Below are 22,450 nucleotides of genomic sequence, written 5' to 3' on the forward strand. Positions count from 1 at the left end.
GGAGTGATTCCTGAGTGCAAAACCAGGAGTTATCTCTGAGCATTGCCGGTAGGATCCAATAAGGAAAAAAAAAAAATCCTTCAGACAAATTGATGATGTCACTGGAGAAAAGAAGGTCAGTTAGAACCTGATACCTGGCAGTTACTGCTGGGAGCTGTGGCAAGGCAGAGAATTCTCAGGAGCTACTCAGGATCCTTAACACTGAAGCAGCCAATATTGTGTGTCTCTTGGACTGTACTAGAAACACAGGGCATCTTGGTGACTGACAGTGATCCAAAATGGAGAAAGATGACTCCCCACAGTTATTAACACCCGAGTCAGCAAAAACCATCATCTCAAGGATTCAGACGGCCCAGCTAACTCGGACTCGGGAGGTAAATCCTGCGGTGAGGGAGTCACCCTTCTAATCAAGGTCTGAAGTGGGGGCTAGGACTCAATCTAGGTTGGTTGGCTTGTTTTTGTCATACTGGTGATGCTCAGGAGCTATTCCCAGCTCTGTGCTTGGAAGTCTCCCCAAGCAGTACTTGGGAGACCATATATGGTACCAGTGCTTGGGGTTCAAACCGAGGCATCCTGCATGCAAAGTATATGCTCTGTCAATTGAGCTATGGCCTTGGTCCCTCGATCTAGGTTCATTTAAGATTCTATCTGAACCCTTGGGAGTCCTGAGATCCCCTTCAAACTGGGTTTCAGACAGATCAGTGCAAAGTATCCACCTCCTTCACACACCTCCACAGTGGGGCTGGACCAGGGAAGGAGCAGTCACTGGAAACTTCATAGGACTCTGAGATTCAGGAGCTGGTGCTCAGGATTCAGGGTGTATTCTTGGTGGCCTACCAGAAAACTTCAAGCTAGTAGAGTCCTAAAGCTCCAAGGGTAATGACCAAAAGCTGGAATCATTCAGCACATCAGATTCTAGCACATTTTAAAACCTGAGAGAGAGAGAGAGAGAGAGAGAGAGAGAGAGAGAGAGAGAGAGAGAGAGAGAGAAGAAAGGTATCTACCATAGAGGCAGACTGGGGGTGGGGTGTGTGAAAAGAGGGAAATTGGGGACATTGGCTGTGGAAAATATATACTGGTAAAGATATGGGTGTTGGAACATTGTATGCCTGAAACCCAGTCACGGAAAACTTTGTTTATCTCACAGTGATTTAACAAAAAAATTTTTACCACCACCTCCTAAACCTTTAATCCTATGAGTTTCTTGGGGCCTCCTTTTTCCAGTCTTGTGACCTTGTGAAGAGATATGTCCAGAAGTACCCAGAAAATTTTTAATCTCTGGAGAAATGCTGTGGTATATACTTAATATTTTTCTCTTCTTAATCTGATCTTAATATCCAAAGTGATAGTAATAAGAACTAATGCTAATTCATTTGATCTTTCTAAAAAACAAACCTATGACATTGGTACTATATTCATCCCAACTTCTTTTTTCTGGTTTTTGGGCCACACCCAATAGTTTTAGATTGGGGTGTGTTGGGGGAGGGGTTACTCCTAGCAGTAGTGGGGACCATGTAGTGCAGGGGATGGGCTCGCATATGTAAAGCATGTGCCCCAACCCATTCAGTCATCTCCCCAGCCCTAATCATCCTCACTTTACAAATAAGAAAACTGAGGCCCTATGACTTGTCTGGCTTGCCTAAGATCACACTGCAGGACATGGTGAGTCCACACCCCTAAATACTACAAACTGCTCCTTCCCATATAGAATATTTCTTCTGAGCTCTCAAACATCTTGGACAATGTCAACAGTGTCATCAGTCGCTTCCAGAAAGAATTAGGATATGATTTAAGAGAAAAGTCTGAATCTCACCATATGGTGGAAAAAGGAAAAAACAGATTCATCTTACTGGAAAAAATTACCTCCTTGTCCACAGATGCTCAGACAAAAGAGAAGCACTTGTATGAAATTCTCCACTGGCTGGGTGACTGGGGTGAGTCCTGGGGGTGCTGCCTTCCTCACTGCCATGCTCCTTCTCACTACCAGTCTTCACTAAGAAGGGCGTGTAAGGAGGTGGGTATGGGGGAGGGGCAGAAAACAGTGTGGTCCCTCTCCAGGGATGCATTCTCCCACTCACATCACAACACACCATATTCACTCCCAGAGGACAAACATGTAACTGTTCCCAACATAAATGACCCTGATATTAACTGCTGTATAATGAAGTCTACATCACTGGCCCATTATGATATCTCATTTATTAGCAAGATAGAAACAAAATTAAATTTTATACTAGCAGGCCAAAGAGATAGTACAGTGTGTAAGGCACTTGGCCAACCCTGGCTTTATCCCTGGCTCCACATATGGTAGCCTAAGTTCTGCCAGGAGTGACCCTTGGATGTATAGCCATGAGTAAGCCCTGAGTACCACCTGGTGTAGTCCAAAAACAATTCCATACTAGCTAAAACAAGTCCATGTACTCAGGAGTTACATTTGGCTCTGTGCTCAGGAATTACTCCTGGTGGGGCTGGGGGACCTTAAGGGATGCTAGGGATTGAACTTGGGTCAGTTGCATGCAAGGCAAGCATTTTTCCCATTGAACTATTTCTCTGGCCCATTCCTAAGTATCTTTAATTGTTTTTGATGCTATGATAAATGGAACTGATTTCTTTGGGGCAGGCAGTGTTTGAGGACTAAACAGTGCTTGGGGACAATTCCCAGTTCTGTGGTTCAACTGTACTGGGAGATTATGTGATTCTGGGGATGCAGAGAAAGAGCTTTAGCCCTCATACTATATCTTCAGCCCTCTCTATCTCTTTTTCAGATAGCTAATAGCTAGTACATGAAAATGCAACACCTTTTTCTTTCTCCCCAACTCCCTTGGTGCTGGGGATTGAACCCAGGACCTCACACATGAAAGCAAGTGCTCTAGACCTGAGATATATATATATATATATATATATATACATATATATATATATATACATATATATATATTCTTTTTGGGTCACACCCGGTGATGCACAGGGGTTACTCCTGGCTCTGCACTCAGGAATTACTCCTGGCATTGCTCAGGGGACCATATGGGATGCTGGGATTCGAACCCGGGTCAGCCACATGCAAGGCAAACGCCCTACCCGCTGTGCTATCGCTCCAGCCCCCATACTGAGCTATATTCCGAGCTATAACTGTTGTTGTTGTTGTTTTTTAGGTGGTGCATACACAGTGATGTCTGGGGTTAATCCTAGCTCTGTATTTGGGAGTCACATCTCCTAGGGCTTGGGGACCTTGCAGTGCCAGGGATTAAGCCTAAACCTCTTGTATGCAAAGCAGCAGCTCACAACTCTCTCTGGCCAGCAACTTTTTTTCTTTCTTTAATTTCTTTTTGGGTCACACCCGGAGATGCACAGGGGTAACTCCTGGCTCATGCACTTAGGAATTACTCCTGGTGGTCCTCGGGGGACCATATGGGATGCTGGAAATCGAATCCGGGTCAGCCGTGTGCAAATGCCCTACCTGCTGTGCTATCGCTCCAGCCCCAGCAACTTGTGTTTGAATGTTGATTTTATATCCTGCAACTTTACTGAATGAATTAGTTCTAAAAGTTTTTGGTGACACTGTTTTTTTTTAAGGCATCCACAGGTGGTATTCGAAGTACCAAATGATCATTATGTTATGGGCACTCGACCAAACAGCAAAGATGTCAGTTGTAAGCTCTTGGGTATAGATTGGCTATGCACAGCCTGGAAGCCAGGTGCTAACGCTGATCACGTCAGAGTCATCCTGTCACAGGGCCTCAGTCTGCTGTGTGCTGTGGCAGGCACTGCAATGATGGAGGAAGGGAGTATAGGAATGTGTGCCCCACCCTTGCACACTCCCCTCCCATCAAGATTCTCAGTTCAGGGCTGGAGCAATAGCACATCGGGGAGGGCGTTTGCCTTGCATGCGGCCAACCCGGGTTCGATTCCCAGCATCCCATATGGTCCCCTGAGCACCGCCAGGAGTGATTCCTGAGTGCAGAGCCAGGAGTAACCCCTGTGCATTGCCAGTGTGACCCAAAAAGAAAAAAAAAAAGATTCTCAGTTCAGTGGTCTGTCATGGCCTCAAATCTAAGCAAAACTTTTGATACCAGTTAATTTACTTAATTGTCTAGGTATGAGTTAGGCAAGAAGATAGAGAAATAAAAAGGCAGACATATCCCTATCAACAATACTATTTAATGTCTATTGCATATCTTTTATTTATTTATTTTTTTTTTTGCTTTTTGGGTCACACCCGGCGTTGCACAGGGGATACTCCTGCCTTATGCATTCAGGAATTACTCCTGGTGGTGCCCGAGGGACCATGTGGGATGCTGGGAATTGAATCCGGGTCAGCTGCATGCAAGACAAATGCCCTACTTGCTGTGCTATCACTCCAGCCCCTATTCCATATCTGTTTTCCTTAAAAGGTCTCATGTTAATCTCTTCACATGTTCTCATTTCATTCTTACCCAACCTAGCAGGGGGGTAAAGCTCAATGGTTATGCACTCACCTTGCATCTGTGAGGCCTTGGTTAGATCCCTGAGAATGAAAATAATAATAATAATAAAAGAAAAAAAGGACAGGGCCAGAGAGATAGTACAAGGGCCCAGGCACTTGCCCAGCATGTAACCCACCCTGACCTGGTTTGATATTCAGCACTGCGTGTGTTCTGCCAAGCACCACCAGTACAGAGCAGACGAAAGCCCTCAGAGCACAACTGGGTGTGGCCTCCCACACACACAAAATCCTCACCCAACTCCTTCCCAGGCAAGGATACCGAGGATTGGGGTAACCAGTGAGCTGTCCAACTTCACACAGCATAAGAGATGAAACCAATCTTCTGTCACAGCTGCTGGTGTGACTCCTATCCTATAGAACAGCTTGGGGCTTCCCGAGGACAGATTCTTCTCCATCTACACCTCCTACCTGCCTCTCCAGGTGACAGTCTGACCTATGAGATCAGAAACAGGAAGAATGAGAAAGATGAGGAATCCCAGGATGAATGGATTGAAGTGATAGAGAAAATGTTACCTCTCTCCCTCATTGCCACCAAAGGAGGCATCGAGTCTCTCATTTCCCTTTGCTCTACTCTCATTGAAGGAGAAAGGAGAAGAGCACAAAGTAGGTTCCGGGAGCACGTGAGGTTAGGGTGGGGGTCTGGGTATAATGAATGAAACCTCTAGAGAAAAAGTACATGCAGGGTTCGTGGGGGTATTCTGACTCTCCTTCATGACAAGCGCTTGATCTGAGATGGATGGGCAGAGGGCAGGGTTTGGGGTGTTAGGCTCCAACTGAGTCCTGAGTAGTTCTGAGCTATCCCTCTGGGATGGCCATAGGGTGATAATAAAGTGTTTTCTGGAGCTATGGCTTATGCCTGTATGGGACCAGAAAGACTAAGTTGTAGCTAGATCCAAAGGAACATTTTTACCACAAACCCAGCTGCAGAGCTAAAAAGTTTGGTGAGGATACACCTGAGGTCCTTCCAGATCCTTCATGATTATAGCTGCTCCAAGAGTGGGCTATCAACAACATGATTTATGCTTAAAATTTTATATATTATTTATTTTTAGGAATGAGTTCTTGAGCACTTACTTGATACCTCATTTGGTGATTAACACTAAATATGCATGCTCTAGTTAAGTTCTATTGAGTAGACACTATTTAATGGAGATACTTTCAGAAACAGTGGAAAGGAAGTTAGGAAACACTCAAACCAAGTGATAAGGGTGGGATTCAAGCACAAGTTATCTGGTTCCAGAATCCAAGCACTGAACCCTGGGTCATGTGGTCTCACAAACATTATTACCTAAAAGCAAGCTTGACTTCAATATAATTTTGATTGATGTATTTCCTTTAGCCTCTCTCCTCCTAGATAGGCAATTTGTTTTCTGTTACTGATATTGGTTGAATGGACAAATGAATGAATGCTCCACCTGTCCAACATGCATATAATGGTACCTAAGTGATACAACTACAATTATGACCCAGCCCTAAGGCACTTAAATTGATGAATGGGTTTGAACACAGAATATACAATCTATGTTTACATGTATTTTCTAGGGAGAAGTTCCCTTATTTTCATCAAGTATCAAGAGTAGTTGATGACCTCTCCAAAGAGAAAAAGTTAATGAATTTGGGAGATTTTTTTGAGGGACAGTCTCTCAGCAGTGCTCAGGAGCCCAAGAGCATCCCCAGAGATACTCAGCCCTGCTTTGTAGGCATGACTTGTATTTGGGCCCAGTATGTGATGCTGTTTAGAGTGGTGAAGGGCACCGAGGTCATAGCCAGTTGTACTTGGTGGGGTTGAGGAGGAGGTTGATGTAGTGCTGGGGATTGACTCTACCACGAGGGGAATACACTCCAGCTCTTTGAGCTGTCTTCTCAACCTCTATTTTTTATTGGGTTTTGTTTTTATTTTTATTTTGTAAGTATGTTGATAGCTGCAAGACATGTGATGCAAACAGCTACAAACACAGTCTGGTGATATGGGGGATAAAGCTTCCCAGCTGGTTCTAGGTGTGCTGGAGTCTAAGTGCTAAGTAGGTTTCTTCACTATTGCGGTAGGCAGCCAAACACAGATAGTGAGTCTGGGAAGTATAAGACCAGAAAAATAGCTGTCTCCAGAGAAAGAACAGCAGTTTGGTGAGTTGGGTTGAACTACACCGAGAGCATCTGGGGCCTCTGGCCTACAGGTGCTATGGAGCAGATCCTGGTGGGTAAGCTCCGGACAAGCTCTGAGCAGAGTAGGGATATCCCTAACTACATCTTGTCTACACTTCTCCTAGTGCCCAAATACACCTTCTGGCAGGGGTGGCAGGAAAAAGATCAACAAACATCTCCGTCTCCCTCTCGGCCACTGAGCCCACAGCAGATGTTCCAGGACAAACACACCATCTGCACCAGGGCCTCTGAGGTGAAGTCCATGCTGCAGGAGCTCCTGGACTCTGCCAGGTTCAGCACAGGAGAGGCCAGAGCCATAAGGTACATATCCTCTGTGGTGGAGAACCTCAGCAAGGCCTTGATCCTACAGCAGGAGGAGAACAAGATTCTAGAGACAAAATACAGATGCCTGAAAACAGAGATGGTTCAAGAAGTCAGTAGCCAGAGGCTGAAGTTCCAGAAATCTCTCCAAACCCTTGAGATCAAAAGAGATGCCCTACTAAAGCAGGTAGAAATTCTACGGAAAAAGTGCCATGAACTGTGCCTGATAAAGCAAACGCTAGAGTACAAGTTAAAAGAGGCTGAGGTTGCTGTAAGTCAAGCAGAAGACTCAGCCATGATCTCAGATGACTCCCCAGACTCCCCTCAAGAAAAGACCCTCCCAGAGGAAAAATCAGTCATGACGGAAACCGAACAGGAACAGGAAGAGGAGGAGCAGCTGTTTCTGTCACTTGCCCAAATTGACATGGACTGGGATTCACAACCTTCATCATATCAGTCACTCCCCACCATGACGACAAATCCAGGGATTGTGGATGTGATCAGCAGCAAGGATACCAAAGTTCTTGGGCCCAAGTTGCTGTCCTCAGGAAAAAGCCCAGACCACAGAGACACAAACCAGAAGGATTTCTTGCAGGAAGCATCCCTGGAGAAGGAAGATATGCAAGATCAACTTCATTTCAGCAAGCAGCAAGCTCCAGAGAGCTTCGAGAAGGAAGTGGACCAGAGTACTTGGATGGAGCACTGGGGAGAGAAACTCAGCTGGCAGAAGCAGAAGCAGAAGCAGAAGCAGCAGTGGCTGCAGCAGGAGATGTGGCAGCAGTGGCACAGAACGTGGCCACTGCTGGAGCAGGAGCACATGGAGAGGCTGCGGCAGTGGAAACAAAAGGTTCCCAAGAAGAATGTGGTCCAGGGGTTGAAGGAGCAAAAGAGCCCAAGGAAGGAACCAAAAGAAGACGTGAAGAGGAAGCTAACTGTGATACCCAGTCAAGGGAAGCCCTCAAAGGGAGAGGCACCACTCACAGCTCTCCTGAGCCAGACCCAATCTGTTCCGCAGTGCAGGAGGCCACACGTGCCCAGGCCCCCTTGTGCTCAGCCCGTCACCCCCAGAAACCAGAGGACAGTGAGTTCAGCTGAGTTTAATCAGAAACCTGGGGCCCACAGGGTTCTCGCAAAGCCCAGGAAAGCAGCCACCTCTCCAGCCTTAGGATTGTTCCTCTGCAAGAGGTCCCAGTCCCCTTTGCACATATCCCCAGTCCCTCTGAAGGCAAAGGTATACCACATGGCTGCCAAGGCCCTTAGAAAGAACCTGTGGCTCCTTCTGGGGAGTGGCCACTCGGGGATGCCTGCCGCCCTGCACAGCAAGGCTCTGGAACTCACCACCACCACCATGGAGTTGAGCCTGCTCAGGCTGCAATGTCTGTGCTTGAAGTACATCCACTACAGAGGCATCCAGAGTCTCCGGTATGTCCGCCCTGGGACTCACCGGCACCTGGACCCACTGCTGGGTGTGGGCAGAGCCAAAACCAAGGGGAGGATTAGCCCCAGACACCAGGGAGAACAACCGGGCCCAGGCCCTTCCTGTTGCCAGCCCAACCCTGGGGCTCCTTACCAGGCATCACCCCCTTCCCACCTGTTTGCCCCCCGCTACATTCACCTCTCTTCCTCCTCTTGTTTCCAGGAATTATGGAGTTTTCTCTGTTTTGATTTTTTTGTGCCACACCTGGATGTATTCAGTGCTTACTCCTGGCTCTGTGCTCAGGGATAACTCCTGGTTGTGCTCAGGGGACCATATGTGGAACAGGGTATCAAACCCAGGCTGGCTGCATATAAGGCATATAAGGCCTTGGCCACTGTACTATCTCTCTGGCCCCTGACTCATTTTTGGTTAACAGACTTTGGGGGAGGAGCAGTCCCCTTCATCAACTAAGGCCCTTCTGTCTCTTACCAGGCAAGAGACGATCAACCACATACAAGACATGCAAAACACCAGAGCTCCCTACCAGGCCCACAACCTCTCCATCTTCCTGGAGAACATCAACAGCCTGCAGAATCTTAAAATGCAGACCTGGACAGACAGGCAGAAGGCTGTAGAGGAGAAATACCAAGAATGTCTGAGCAACATGATGACCCTGTTCCCCAAGGTGGGCCTCTTGTCAGCCTTTTTAGGGATCCACACAGTCAGCACGAGGGACCGGAGTGAGCCTGTAGGGGTGACTGGGGTCAGAAAGCAGAAGGGATGGAGGGAAGCAAGCCCAGCCTCTGAACTGGGAAAAGGCTGAGCTGAAGGCCCAGGGGAAGGGCAGCTTTACTATGTCCTTAATGGAGATAACAAGAAATGAGACCTTTGGGTCAGAGATATGGCTCAGTGAGAAAGTGCATGTAGAGAAAAGGGAGCAAGAGCGAGAGACAGAGAGAGAAAGACAGAGACAGAGACAGAGACAGAGAGAGCTCCTAAAAGCTGTGGAATTATTCTTGGAGCTGGAGGGATAGCACAGCGGGTAGGGCATTTGCCTTGCACGCGGCCAACCCAGATTTGATTCCCAACATCCTACATGGTTCCCGAAGGACCACCAACAGTAATTCTGAATGCAGAGCCAGGAGTAACCCCTGAGCATCACCGGGTATGACCCAAAAAAGCAAAAACAAAAAAACTGGACTAAGTCTTCTGGAGAGCAGTAGCTAGACCCATTGGTCTCCACTTTGGCTGAGGGCCGAGGTTCTTCCTGTCTTCTGCGTGTGTCAGCCCTGCCCTCATCAGCTGCTTTTCTCCAGGCCTGGTGCACAGCTGTGCTCCTCACTCCAGGGCTCGGGACTCTTTTGTGCCCTCAGGGAAGTTCCCCCACTGTCTGGGTCCCAGGGAATTGTTCTAGGGAATGTCTCCTCCTATCGCTTCCTCACCAAGGGGTAGCTGGCAGGAACTCCCCGAGACCTGCTTGTGCAAAATAGGGAAGTCTAGGTGTGAATTTATTCTCCGTCAGAGCTGGAAGTCTCTGCTCTTGGCCTCCTAAGGCTTTGGTGTTGCTTTTGAGAGTCCAAGGTCATCCTGAGTCCTTTTCACTGGGGTCTTAAGCATTTCACTATCTAAGGGCAGCTTAGTTTCCTCTCCACTGTCCCTTTGCTGCTGTGAGGACAAGCGGCAGGTACTGACACCTACAGCACCTGGCCCGTGACCAGGGGAGCCTGGAGAACCCCATGGCAGTGAATGCTGGGAAGCTGCAGGATCTCCCCTGGAATCACCAAGAGGTGATGGCCCTGAGACATGAGCAGCAGTGGACAGTCTGGTGGAAATGGGGTGCTCAACACTCACTGCAAGTGACAGCAGAGGCAGCTGGAAGAGCCTTGGCCGTGCAGATCTCTCCCAAGGCTGCTTCCTCCTACTTCAGCCTGTCCTGAGCACCTCCTGTGGGCGTCTTCACTGGCTAAACTGGCTTTGAGTTTGAGAAGGAAAAGCGGCTTAGGAAAGTTGTTCAGATGGCTGTGAGTGCCCACAGACCCTTGCCTAATGCAGCCCAGAACAGTCCAAGTGCAGCCTGACCCCCGTCATCAATGTAGTTTCGCCCATTGTCCAAATTCAAGCAAGTAAGTCAGGGGATTTCTATGAAAAGTTTGACACCCTGGGGGCCCGGGGTGTCCAGCTGGGGGACAGTCTGGCCTCGGCGCAGCCTTGACTCCCGCCTCCTCTCTCTGACGTGGCCCTGCTGCTGTCTCTAGCTCCGGCTGGAACGTAACATTCCCCTGCAGCTGCCCAGGATTACATCCCCAAAGCTAAGAAAAAACAAGTCATTTCCATCCTTACTCCAGCGCACCCAATCCAGCAATGCTTCGCTCAAGCCGCCTTTTACGTCCAACTCTCCGGACAGTGAGTCCCTGCGGAAGGTCCGGTAGGTGCAGGAGGGCAGTGTGTATGGTGGTGGTGACAGTGTGTGGGGTGGGGGAGGGGGAGCTGCATGGTGGAGAGGCAGGGGGAAGAGGTGGCCAGACTGGAGAAGCTGACGATCAGCAAGGGGGACAGAGTGAGCACTCTAGCCTTAGCCTTGGACAAGCAAAGCTTGCCCCATTAATTGCAAGTTGTCTGTATTCCCAGCTGCTGGCACTGGTTCAGCTGCTCACCTCTCGCACTGGCTCAGGTGGGGGGACTAGGGGCTTCAGGAGCCAGCCTGATCTAATGCGTTTCAACCTATGTGACTGGAAGACTCTGAGGACCCACACCTGTGAGCTTACAACTATTCCACCCCGAGTCCTGCTCTGGTACCTGCTGGACTTGAGCCACCCACATAAACGTGGTCCCTCACAGGATCATTCTGACCCTTTCACTGTAAGTTACAAAGAATGCTAGGGAATGGAGAGAGTAGAGTCGGGTGCTTGCCTTGCACATGGTAAGACCCACTTTGATCCCTGACACTGCATATTGTCTGCAGAGCACTACTAGGAGTGATCTCTGAACACAGCCTGGAGTAAGCCCTGAGCCCTGCTGGCTGTGGTCCAAAACAAATACACACACAAAAAGATACAGGGTCCTGGGAAGCGGCTCAGCAGTAGGGCACCTGCCTTCTATGGCTGAGACTTTGCAGTCAATCCCCAGCATGCACACACACACATACTTCAAAGCACACTCCCAGCACCGTGGGGTACAGCCAGGATGACTACCGAGCACCACAGTGTAGTACTGTTCAGTTAGTACTATGTAGCCTTCAGGTCTGTGCTCAGGCCCACTTCCAGGTGTAGTGTCATGAGGAATGAGTCCCCAAGCACCTCCACACGTACCCAGAGACTTCATGAGGAACAGTCGCCCAAACACACAGCCTCACCTACCACAGCAGGCTTGGTTCCAGGCTCCAGCCTCATGCAGCAGCTCCTTAGATGGAGAGGCTCCAGAGACGTGGGGGCAGAGTGAAGCGGTGGTGATGAGGCAGTGACAGCTATGAGGAAAGGAAAGAAAACAAGGCAGGGGCTTGGGTCCTGTGGTCCTAGAGCACTTCTGCTTCTCACTGTTGTCTCTCTTTACACTTTTGCCCTGATCCCTTAGCGAACAGGGAGACCATATGAAGACAGTTTGGAAGACTGATGTGGCCTCCTCCAGTTATCTAATAGAAGAAAAGATCCCTGCCAGACTGCACTGGGAGCAGCTCGGGGGGCACCCAGATATCCCCCGACTCTTGACACTGGACATACATTCCTGCTACCACAAAAGCTTGATGCAGCTCAAAGCCTGGTAAGGCGCCGGGTTGGGTAACTAGTCTGGATTTAGTAACTAGAGACCTACCCACCAAGGCAAGGGCCAGAGTACACATTCTGTCCAGCACCCAAGAGAGCTCTTGAATGCTAATACCAACCACATGTATTGTGCCTGTCACATAGAAGCTCACATGTTCCATCCGCTCATTACCTCTCAGCTTGCATTCCTGTACCAGTCCCATTCTAGTTCTCTCAAAGGACTTCCAGTGTCTCCAGGCATCACTGCCAAGGTCTTTCCTCCCCAGCTGCCTCCTAGGCTGGACAAGTTAGAGACACAAGAAGAGGGACCAGAGAGCTCAATGGGATGAGCACATACTTTGCATGTGGACACCCAGGTTCAGTCCCCAAGAAACGCATGGTCCCAAAGCCCTGCTGGGAGCAACTCCTGTGCACTGTGCTGGGTGGGAGCAGCCCTTAGCACCACTTGGTATGCCCCAAACGAAGCAAAGCAGAATAGTTTCTCTCCAGTTCCTTTCCCTCTGCACTGCTGCCAGGGCCTGGCCTCAGCTCACCAAGTGTGTGGATCTGACGCTGTGCTCCTCCACTCCCCCCACACACAGCAGTCTGCGCCAGCATGTCATGTGTCAACCCTTCATTTGACCGTGAGCTTCATGACATTATAAATATTCTGAGAAATGAGTGCACAGGGAAGGAATTGCAGTGAATAGCACCTAACTGCAGCCTTTCTTCCTGTCTTTGGTATGTTATAGCAAAATTCAAAAACTCCTTCACATCTTGCACAGAGCTATTCCACCCACACCTAGACCTCCACTGGGATCTCAGCTTCAGGCTTAAAAGCTTATCAAAATATTTTTCCCAGCAAAGACAGCTTCCCCTTTCTAGGGGAATTAGGTGAATTCAATTTTCTTTTCCATTTCCTAAGTCTACATATTTATTCAGCTTATCTCACTGCTGGTGTGTAGAAACAAAGTCTGGCTTCTCTCTTCTCTATTCACACCCCAGGATCACTCCACCTATTTCTTCTTTTTTTTTTTTTTTAATGTAGGAGTACTGCTATTTATTCAGCCAATGATTAAGCTGATTGAATTGGGCATGAACTCCACATTACTTTTTTTAAAACAAATTTTTTAATTGAATATCCATGAGATAGACCATTACAAAGCTGTTCATAATTGGTTTTCAGTCATACAATGATCCAGCACCCATCCCTCCACCAGTGTACACCACCCACCACCAATGTCTCCCGTTTCCCCACCACCATCCCCCAACTCCCCACCCCCTACCCCCAGCCTCCCTCTATGGGAAGTACTTTCCTTCTTCTGCTCTCTCTCTTTCTCTCTGTCTTTCTCTCTCTCTCCTTTTCCTTTTGTGCATTATGGCATTATGGTTTCCAATACAGGAACTCCACATATTTCATGGCTAACTCACTTCTGACCTGGTAGCACCTTTAAAGGATCCTGTATTGTCAAGTTCTCTGGTGCTTCCTGGTTGTGGGGATGATGGTTCTTTGTAAGTGTGTGTGTTTGTTCCTCTGGAGACACACTGTACCTCTTGGTGAAGGTGCAGAGGAAAAACCATGGATGGATAAGAAGAAGCAAAGAAAAGGAAATATTCTGTGCAGTAAGGTGAAAGATTCATAAGACAGAAGCAACCCCCCCCCGCCAGGATTTGCCAGGAATATGCAGTTATGTGTGGGGCTGGAGCAGTAGCATAGCGGGCAGGGCATTTGCCTTGCACGTGGCCGACCCGAGTTCGATTCCCAGCATCCCATATGGTTCCCTGAGCACCACCAGGGGTAATTCCTGAGTTTGTGAGCCAGGAGTAGGCCCTGTGCATTGCTGGGTGTGACCCAAAAAGAAAAAAAATGCAGTTATGTGTCCAGGTCAGTTCTGGCCCAGCCCTGACCAAACTCCTACCCATGACTAAGGAAGTTCCTTGGGACTGGGTGGGCATTCATACCCTGGAATCTTGTCTCCACTGCTCTCTCACCTGTACTTCTATTAACTATTTCAGCACTGCAGCAACCCAAAGAGAGAAAAGCCAGGAACCTCTAGATGAGTCAGCCAAGCTTACTTGTAAAAAATCAAGTGAGTTCTTCCCTGGAACTGGAAGAATGTCTCAAGAATCAAGACACTGCCCAGGGGCTGGAGCAATAGTAGAGCAAGCAGGGCACTTGCCTAGCATGCAGCCAATCCAGAGTCAATCTTCAGCACCTCATGTGGTCCCCCAAGCCCCATTGGGAGTGATACCTGAGTGCAGAGCCACGAGTAATCCCTGAGCACTGCCAGTTGTGAGTCTCCTTTCCCCTTCCTGAAAAGAATCAAGATACTAGTTCTCACGTCTATCCCTTATCCTGTGACTCACAAGCTTCAGGGTGTCTGAAACTCACCTGGAACCTGTCCTCAGTGCAGATGTTAGCAGGTGTCTATAAACAGATGCTGGGCATTGTGAAGTCGTTCAAGAACTTTGTCAGTCCCAAAACTGTACATTTTTAATAAACTGCAAGTGTTTATTTTATATCTGTTTTTTTTCTTTTTGGATCACACCTGTCAATGCACAGGGGTTATACTCCTGGCTCTGCACTCAGGAATTACTCCTGACAGTGCTCAGGGAACCATATGGGATGCTGGGAATCGAACCTGGGTCGGCCGTGTGCAAGGCAAATGCCCTACCCACTGTATTATCACTCCAGCCCCTTGAGGTCACACCTGGTGGTGCTTAGGGCTTACTCCTGATTCTTCCCTGAGAGGTCACTCTTAGTAGAACTTAGGAAACCATATGGGGCGCCGGAGATTGTACTCAAGTCAGTCATATGTAAGGCAAGAGCCTTACTTGCTCTACTACCTCTCCAGTCCTAAGAAGTGTTTGTTTTTAACTTTTCCTGTCTCACTGCTGAAACCTACACCTCCTCACCTGTGAGTTTCAAAAGAAAGGCATGGTGGCACACGGGACTCAAGCGTTCAGTGGCTGAGAAACATTCCCCTGGTCGGCCCACAGTGACAGAGAGATGAAGGACCAGGGGAACGGAGAATCAGGGACACAGGCATGTTGGTAGTCAGTTTATTTCACTCTTCTCCCCAGTGTAGTCTGATCTCTCCCCTTACAGCACAATCGTAGTCGTAGCTTTGGCCGTAGTCCCAGTCATCATAGTTCCATCATCCTAGTCTCCCCATACACCTCAAAGTCCTTTACTTCTAGTCCTTATCTTTATCATAATCCCCTCTTTCCCCTTCCAGCATAGTTATATAGAAATCGTGCAGGGTGGGGGTACATATAGGTGGGGTTGAACACTGTCATAACAACAAATAGGTAAAGCACTTCTTCAGGGAAAGTTCTAGAGGATTAACTCAAGGACAAAATCTCATCTGAGGGTTCAGCACTCCAGACTACTAGGAGATCCATTCAAGGGCGGGATTCATCCAGGGTGTATTGCTTTCTCCTTTCCTCAGCTAGTAATCCATTTAAATAATCATAGTGAATTTACTTTTATAACATTTCTAGTTATTTTGTATGAACACAGTAAGAGATATATTAAGCTTAAAGGTTGGCTCTTCCTGGGGATATATCGCTATATATCTCAGACTAAAGTCCTCAAGTCAAGTAAGTCTTTCCTAACCCCAGCAGGGTTCTTATTCAGTTACTTCTTTTTGGGTCATAAGAGGTTGTTTCATGATCATGCTCTTAACTTATTATATTTATGGTGCTTAGCTTGTCCCTTTTCGATGCCAGGGTAGTTTACAACTTGCCCTGGCTCCATCCAGAAAAAGCTCCATCCTTTTTTGACCCTTTTTTGGAGTCCTAGGAACTAAGGGCAACTGAGGCTTATGTCAAGTAAATATGGATGCTCAGGAGTAAATATTATTTTGGACTCAATTAACTCCCATGTTACAAAGCACAGCATGAACTATTTTCCTGTGTCTATATAAAAAGGACATTGCTAAACCATGAAAGTGACATAAAGGAAAAAGAAAAGCAATATAGGATTATTAGTGCCTGATGGAATTGGGTGTGTCTCAGGAGCACTTGAGTAGCTCAATAAACCTAAGCTCCCTGCGGGAGGAGCAAGGATAACACAATGTTATCCAACATCCATCCTTCTGGGACAAGGGCTGAGACCATCTGGACACTGAAATGGACACCAACCAGTGTCCCCCAAATATTGTCTCTGACCTTTGTAGCCTACAAGCTGAGACCATGACTGAGGTCAGGAACAACTGATACAGTGATTAACATGGGCACATTAGCATGAACATGTAGAGACACAGAGTGCCAGTCAGAGGTACATGTCACTCAGTGGGTGGCAACGGCAGTGTCTGAGGCGAGATCAAAGATGGAAGAAATGCAAATGTGGGACACCAAATCTAGATGACATATCTCCGGAGGCCATCTCTGGTGGCTGCGAATTCAGTCAACACACTACTTTGAAAGTCCAGTCAGCCAACAGCCAGTGGTTCAAGCCTCACATTTCCGAATCCATGGCCATCACCTCATCTCCCCCTCAGTGTCCACATTCCCCCTCATCGAGTGAGTTGCTCCCTCTAACATAAGAAAATGTTATCTAGACAGATGGGGCTCAGCAAGACAGCACCTGCCTTGAAAGTGTTCATCCCTGGATTCCGTCCCTGGCCCCACCAAAAAAAAAAAAAAAAAAAAAAAGCAAGCATGCTAACTAGGAGAGTCGGGTAGAGAGAGCAGAGAGGGTTAGACCATAACACAGCATCGCTGGGTGTGGCCTTGGTGACCTCCACACGCTGCTCCTGCAACCTGAGCGGTTCCCAGAGGGTGGGACACACCACATGCTCCAGTCCTTGCATTTAACTATCCAGCTCAATCACTGGGATTGGCCACAGGGCCAAGCACTGCTTGAGAGTTCCCCCCACCTCCTCCCCCCCAAAAGGTTAAAAACATTAACTAGAGAATGATCTTGACCCCAGATAACCTGCAATCCCACAGGTGCATGGTTGTTTCTTAGGAGCAGCACCCAGTGTTGCTTGATTTTAAGATTCTGGAAGGAAGAGTGGGTGTGGACTGTCAACAGCTGGCACAGGGATGACGTCAGGAGTAAAGTCTGTTTCCTGCGCTCCAAGTCAGGCCTCTCCTCCCTCAGGAACCCGGTGAGGTGACAAAGGAGTGAGGCTTTCCGACACTGGTCACGCAGGACAGCGGGGGTGGTGGAGGGCCATTTCCAGTCTTTCAGGATGTAAACTTTCCCCTTTTTGCCTCAGCCAATTGTATCCCAGTTTCTAAAATGCTTCATACTAAATGTATACCCTGACAAGATTTGAAAGTCATTTTTTTTTTTTGGTGGGGTAGGTGGTGTACTCTAAGCACACCAGGCAGTGCTCAGAGTACTCCGGGCTCTGTAGTTAGGGCTCACTCCATATGGGGTGCCAGGGAGTGACTCCAGATGTGCATGTGAAAGTGCCTTACCCACTGTACTATCTCACCAGACCTTGAACGGATTTTTACAACTGCATCAGAAATTAACTGACGGTGAGTGTTGAATGTGTAGTTAGCTATATATAACTTCTCAGCACTTACCAAATCCAAACAGTTTAATAAATGCAGTAATATTTTGAATATTAAATTTGAGAAGGAAATAAAACTGGCAATGTCAAGTTTAATAAACATAACCACATTTTTAAAAATTTTATTTTTTAATGCAGTTAATATTTGGGGGGTTGGACTTGGGGCATGTTCAGGAGATCATATTCGAGGCTAGGGATTGAATCAGGGTCAGCCATGTGCAAGACAAGTGCCTAACCCCCAGCACTATTTCTCTGGTCCCAACAGTAACCATATATTTTAATGTAGGAGTACTGCTATTTATTTATTTTGCTTTCTTGGGTCACTTCTGGCTCTGCACTCAGGAATTACCCCTGATGCTCAGGGGACCATATGGGATGCTGAGAATCGAACCCGGGTTGGCCGCATGCAAGGCAAATGTCCTACCCGCTGTGCTATCGCTCCAGCCCCAGTATTGCTATTTATTCAGCCACTGATTAAGCTGATTGAAGCAGGCATGAACTCTGCATTACTTTTTAATTTTTTTTTAATTTTAATTTTTCGGGGGCTGGAGCAATAGCACAGCGGGTAGGGTGTTTGCCTTGCATGCAGTCGACTCGGGTTCAATTCCCAGCATCCCATATGGTCCCCTGAGCACCGCCAGGAGTAATTCCTGAGTGCAGAGCCAGGAGTAACCCCTGTGCATCGCCGGGTGTGACCCAAAAAGAAAAAAAAATTTAATTTTTCATAGTTATTCACAATAACTGGTTACATTCAATATTTCAACCCCAATCCCATCACTATTGCACCTTCCCACCACCACCCCAGCCTGCCTCTTAGGTAGATGCTAGATAATTTATTTTGTATTGCTTCCCACGAACAGTATGAGGTGTCACCTGACTATGAAAGTGGCCACACACTCCTGGAATTCCAAAATTTTTAAATATTTGGGGGTCTGGAGACATCTTTGCAGTGTGCTGCTCTCCTTCGAGATTCATTTGTGAGTCTCTGAATCATGGCCATTAGTGCACTTAAATGGCACCAAGAGGCACTTCTTGGGCGTGACTGTCAGGAAACTGGAAGGGCGGGGAAATGAGGGGAGGTCACCCATCCCCCACTCAGTGAAGCCTGGAGTTCTCAGTCACTGGTCCAGCAGACCTGGGTTTTTCAGAGGGGGGCTCGGAACAAGCCTGTGAAGGGCGGCTGTGAATGTGGCAGTGATTAGGTTCTGGAAGTTTTAAGCTGCAGGGATTCGTTTGAGGCAGGCAGGAGGGATACACCTTCCCCCCCCCCCCCCCGCCCCCCCCGCTACGCTCCGTGGTGCCCCAGTGAAATCAGCCTGGTACAGGGTGGGGAGACATCTCTGCAGCATGCTGCTCTCCTCCGAGATTCATTTGTGTGTCTCTGGATCTTGGCCATTAATGTGCTTAAATGGCTCATTCTGATCTCTTTTGAGATTTATTTAGGGTTTCTGAAGCAAGGCCAACAAATGAGCTTGTATAGCTGAACTGGAGATGGTTTGTAGGCGTGACTCCCACATACCTAATTTTTGGCCCTTTAATTTCTCAGGAAACTTGGTCCCAAGTTGTTGTGGTCCGGCCAGAGGCACAGCAGGAATTTTGGGGTATCAGGAAGCCTGAAGACACCATCAGGCTGCTGATGCACTCGCACCACAGGTGCAAGTTGACTGCTGGGAGGCACTGTATCCCCAACAGTAACCTTTTAATTATGATTTTGGGGCCACACCCAGCTGTGCTAAGGGCTTAATCTTGGCACTGTGCTTCGGGATCGCTCCTGGCAGTGTTCAGGTATTGGGAATCAAACCCAAGTTGGCTGCATGCAAGGCAAGTGCCCCACCCACTGTTCTGTTTCTTGCCAGTTCAAGAGTAACCTCTTTAAAAGGCTTTTTGCAGGCTGGAGAGACAGTAGTGGATAGAGTGAGTGCTTGCTTTGCACATGGTTCAATCCCTGATATCCCATATGGTTCCCCGATGCACACTCAGAAGTAATCCCTGAGCATTGCAGGTGTGGCCCAAAAACGAAATAAAAATAAAAGGCTTCATGTGTTGTCATAGGTTCTCAGAACCTTGAAGTGTCTGATGGCTAAACCTGCTCTGGTGACAGAGTATTCTGACTTTCTAGCTGTCTTCTCAAAAGCTCTCTAGCAAGCAAGCGGTGTCTGACAGAATCTTCTCCTGCTATGCCAACATCTTTATCTCCTTGAGGCAAAAAAGGAGCCAGACCAAGAATGCCATATATGGATATAGTGTTTTTTAAGCAATGAAGTTCTTTGATGCTATATATGTCTTGTTTTGTCTTGTGTGTTATTTTCAAATTAATATACCTAGTCAAAGAAAATATCCCCTCAACTCTAAACAAACAAAAAAAGCCTTCAAGGATGCCAAAATGTAGAATATTTCTTAGTAAACGTAAAGCTAGTTTTGGGGTTAGTCATAGCTCTCCTGGCATGGCAATGGCCTTTGGGGGCTATGAGATGAGGCAACAAAACTAACATGGAAGAGGACATCTCTCCTTTTTGGAGGAAAATAATCATTTCTGTTAAGCCAAAAGTATACTTCTAATCTTTTTTTAAAGTTTTCATTCCTAGCCTTAAAAGCTTTGTGGCTATTCCTGGTAAAGCCAAGATGGACGCTAAGGAGACCGTTGCTGATGATGTTGAACGGACCTTTTGAAAACAACCTAGCCAAGACACCAGGGACAAGAAAGTCACACACACACACACACACACACACATACACACACACACACACACACACACACACACACCGGGGCTGGAGAGAATAGTACAGCAAGTAAGACTCTTGCCCTATACACAGCTGACCCAAGTTCTACCCTTGACATCCCATATGGTCCCAGAATCTGCCAGGAGTGATTACTGAATGCAGAGCCAAGAGTAACCCCTGAGCACTGCTGGGTGAGGCCCCAAAACCAAAACCAAAACAAACAAAACAAAAACAACGGGGGTGGGGTGAGGGGAAGAAAGACTAAATCTGGAATGTTCAATGCACTAGGAAGCCAATAATTCATCGGGTACTGTGCTTGCCTTGCACACTGCCAACCCGGGTTCAATTCCCAGCATCCCATATAGGTCCCCTGAGCACCACTAGGAGTGATTCCTGAGTGCAGAGCCAGGAGTAACCCCTAAGCATTGCTGTGTGTGACCCAAAAAAAGCCACACACACACAAAAAGTTAATAAAACACAAGGTTGACATGGTGATTCAATTAAAAAAATAATAACAGAAAATTGTTAAGATTGAACATGACCCATAATTAGAGAAGTCATCTTCCACAAAAATAAAATATGAACATGGCCAAGTTATAGACACCAACTAAAGAACTTCTCTGAGGCAGTTTCTCTGAGGTTTTCATCACTGTATGTCAAGATGGCCCGCAGCCGCCCGAACCCCTCTCGCTCTCCGGAACCTGGCTCACCACCTCGCCTGAGACACGCGGCTCAGCACGCCAGGCGCGCAACTCTACGCGTGATCCCTGTTGGAACTCTATGCGTGATTCCTGATGGACATCGCCGGCTGTTTTGCAAGATTCGGACAGAATGGCATTGGCGGGGCACGGAGAAACATGGTGGCGGCCGTAGCGTTGCTGCCTGCCCGGGCCGGGCTGAGTCGCAGCACCATTGGACATAGATCAGTGGTGGCAGTTCGCGCAGTGGCTCATCCACTGTGGGGTGCTGTCAGCCCACCACCGGGTGACCTGGGACTCGGCGCGGGTTTTCGACCTGGCACAGACCCTCCGAGATAGGGCCCTGCTCTGCCAGCTGCTCAACAACCTTCGGGCACACTCCATCCACCTCAAAGAGATCAACCTGAGGCCGCAGATGTCTCAGGTGCTGGCCAGAGACGCAGGCTGGTGCGTGTTTGTCAGCATGCAGATTGTTACAACATGCAGTCGACCAAAAGCTTATATTCAGTAGACTGGGAACACCTGTAAAGGCAATTAGAGGCCACCCCAAAAGCCTCTGTCCCTCTCGAAGAGTCCGGCAAGCTACCGAGAGTATCCTGCCCACAGGCAGAGCTTGGCAAGCTACCCGTGGCGTACTTGATATGCCAAAAACAGTAACAATGATGGTCCTCATCCTCCGATCCTGAAAGAGCCCCCAATATGCCATTGGGCTACACCAGCACGGGACAGGGACGAATGGAGATATTACTGGCGCCCACTCGAGCAAATCGATGAACAATGGGATGACAGTGATAAAATGATGTCTTAGGAGTACAGACATAGGAGTACCTCTTCAAGTGAATATTACCATACCATGTCCACACACAAAATGCCAACAATCCACCACCAATGTTCTTTAGAGACCCTCCAACCCTTGCTCCCAACCCCAGCCTCTCCCAGTAACTTTTACTCTTCAGTCACAACCCAGGGGGTTGTTTGGTACTTTATCTTCCACTTGAGTGGAATTATTTGCTATTTATTTTTCTACTTAGTATTTATTTCACTGAATGTAATCCCTCAAATTCTATCCATTTTGTAGCAAAAGGCTAGCCTGCAAGGAAAGTGCCTGTCCAACTGTACTATTACTTGAGTCCCTGAAATGACATAATCTAAGGGACATTTCAAGAGCATCTGGCTACAGTGAAAAGAATAGACTGAAGGCCTGAGTCAGGGGAAGCTGGGCAGGGGAGGCGGGGAGACCTGGTGGAAGCTGTTATCATTCCCATCCCACTCAGGAACTTCTACAAATGAGCTCAGATGCTGTCTTCTCCATGAAGTCTTTCTCGAGATCTTCCTAAAGCTACCCCCCACAGAGGGTGGGTCAGGAAGGGGGACTGTAGAAATAGTACAGAGAGAAGGGT

At 47.8% G+C, this 22,450-nt stretch overlaps 2 protein-coding genes across 2 annotated transcripts in view; one reads left to right on the top strand and one right to left on the bottom strand.

Annotated features, from left to right (window-relative positions):
• Window positions 1–22,450, bottom strand: part of PRPF40B (pre-mRNA processing factor 40 homolog B) — a 66,152-nt gene that overhangs the window by 32,210 nt on the left and 11,492 nt on the right. The window lies entirely within an intron of this gene.
• FAM186B (family with sequence similarity 186 member B) lies at window positions 279–12,123 on the top strand. Its single transcript, XM_055124590.1, has 7 exons — window positions 279–374; window positions 1,709–1,934; window positions 4,904–5,086; window positions 6,751–8,368; window positions 8,856–9,048; window positions 10,619–10,788; window positions 11,934–12,123. Exons 1-7 carry the CDS (start codon window positions 279–281, stop codon window positions 12,121–12,123), a joined length of 2,676 nt encoding a protein of 891 aa, XP_054980565.1.

The sequence above is a fragment of the Sorex araneus genome, chromosome 2 (assembly GCF_027595985.1).
Source record: "Sorex araneus isolate mSorAra2 chromosome 2, mSorAra2.pri, whole genome shotgun sequence".
Lineage (NCBI taxonomy): Eukaryota > Metazoa > Chordata > Mammalia > Eulipotyphla > Soricidae > Sorex > Sorex araneus.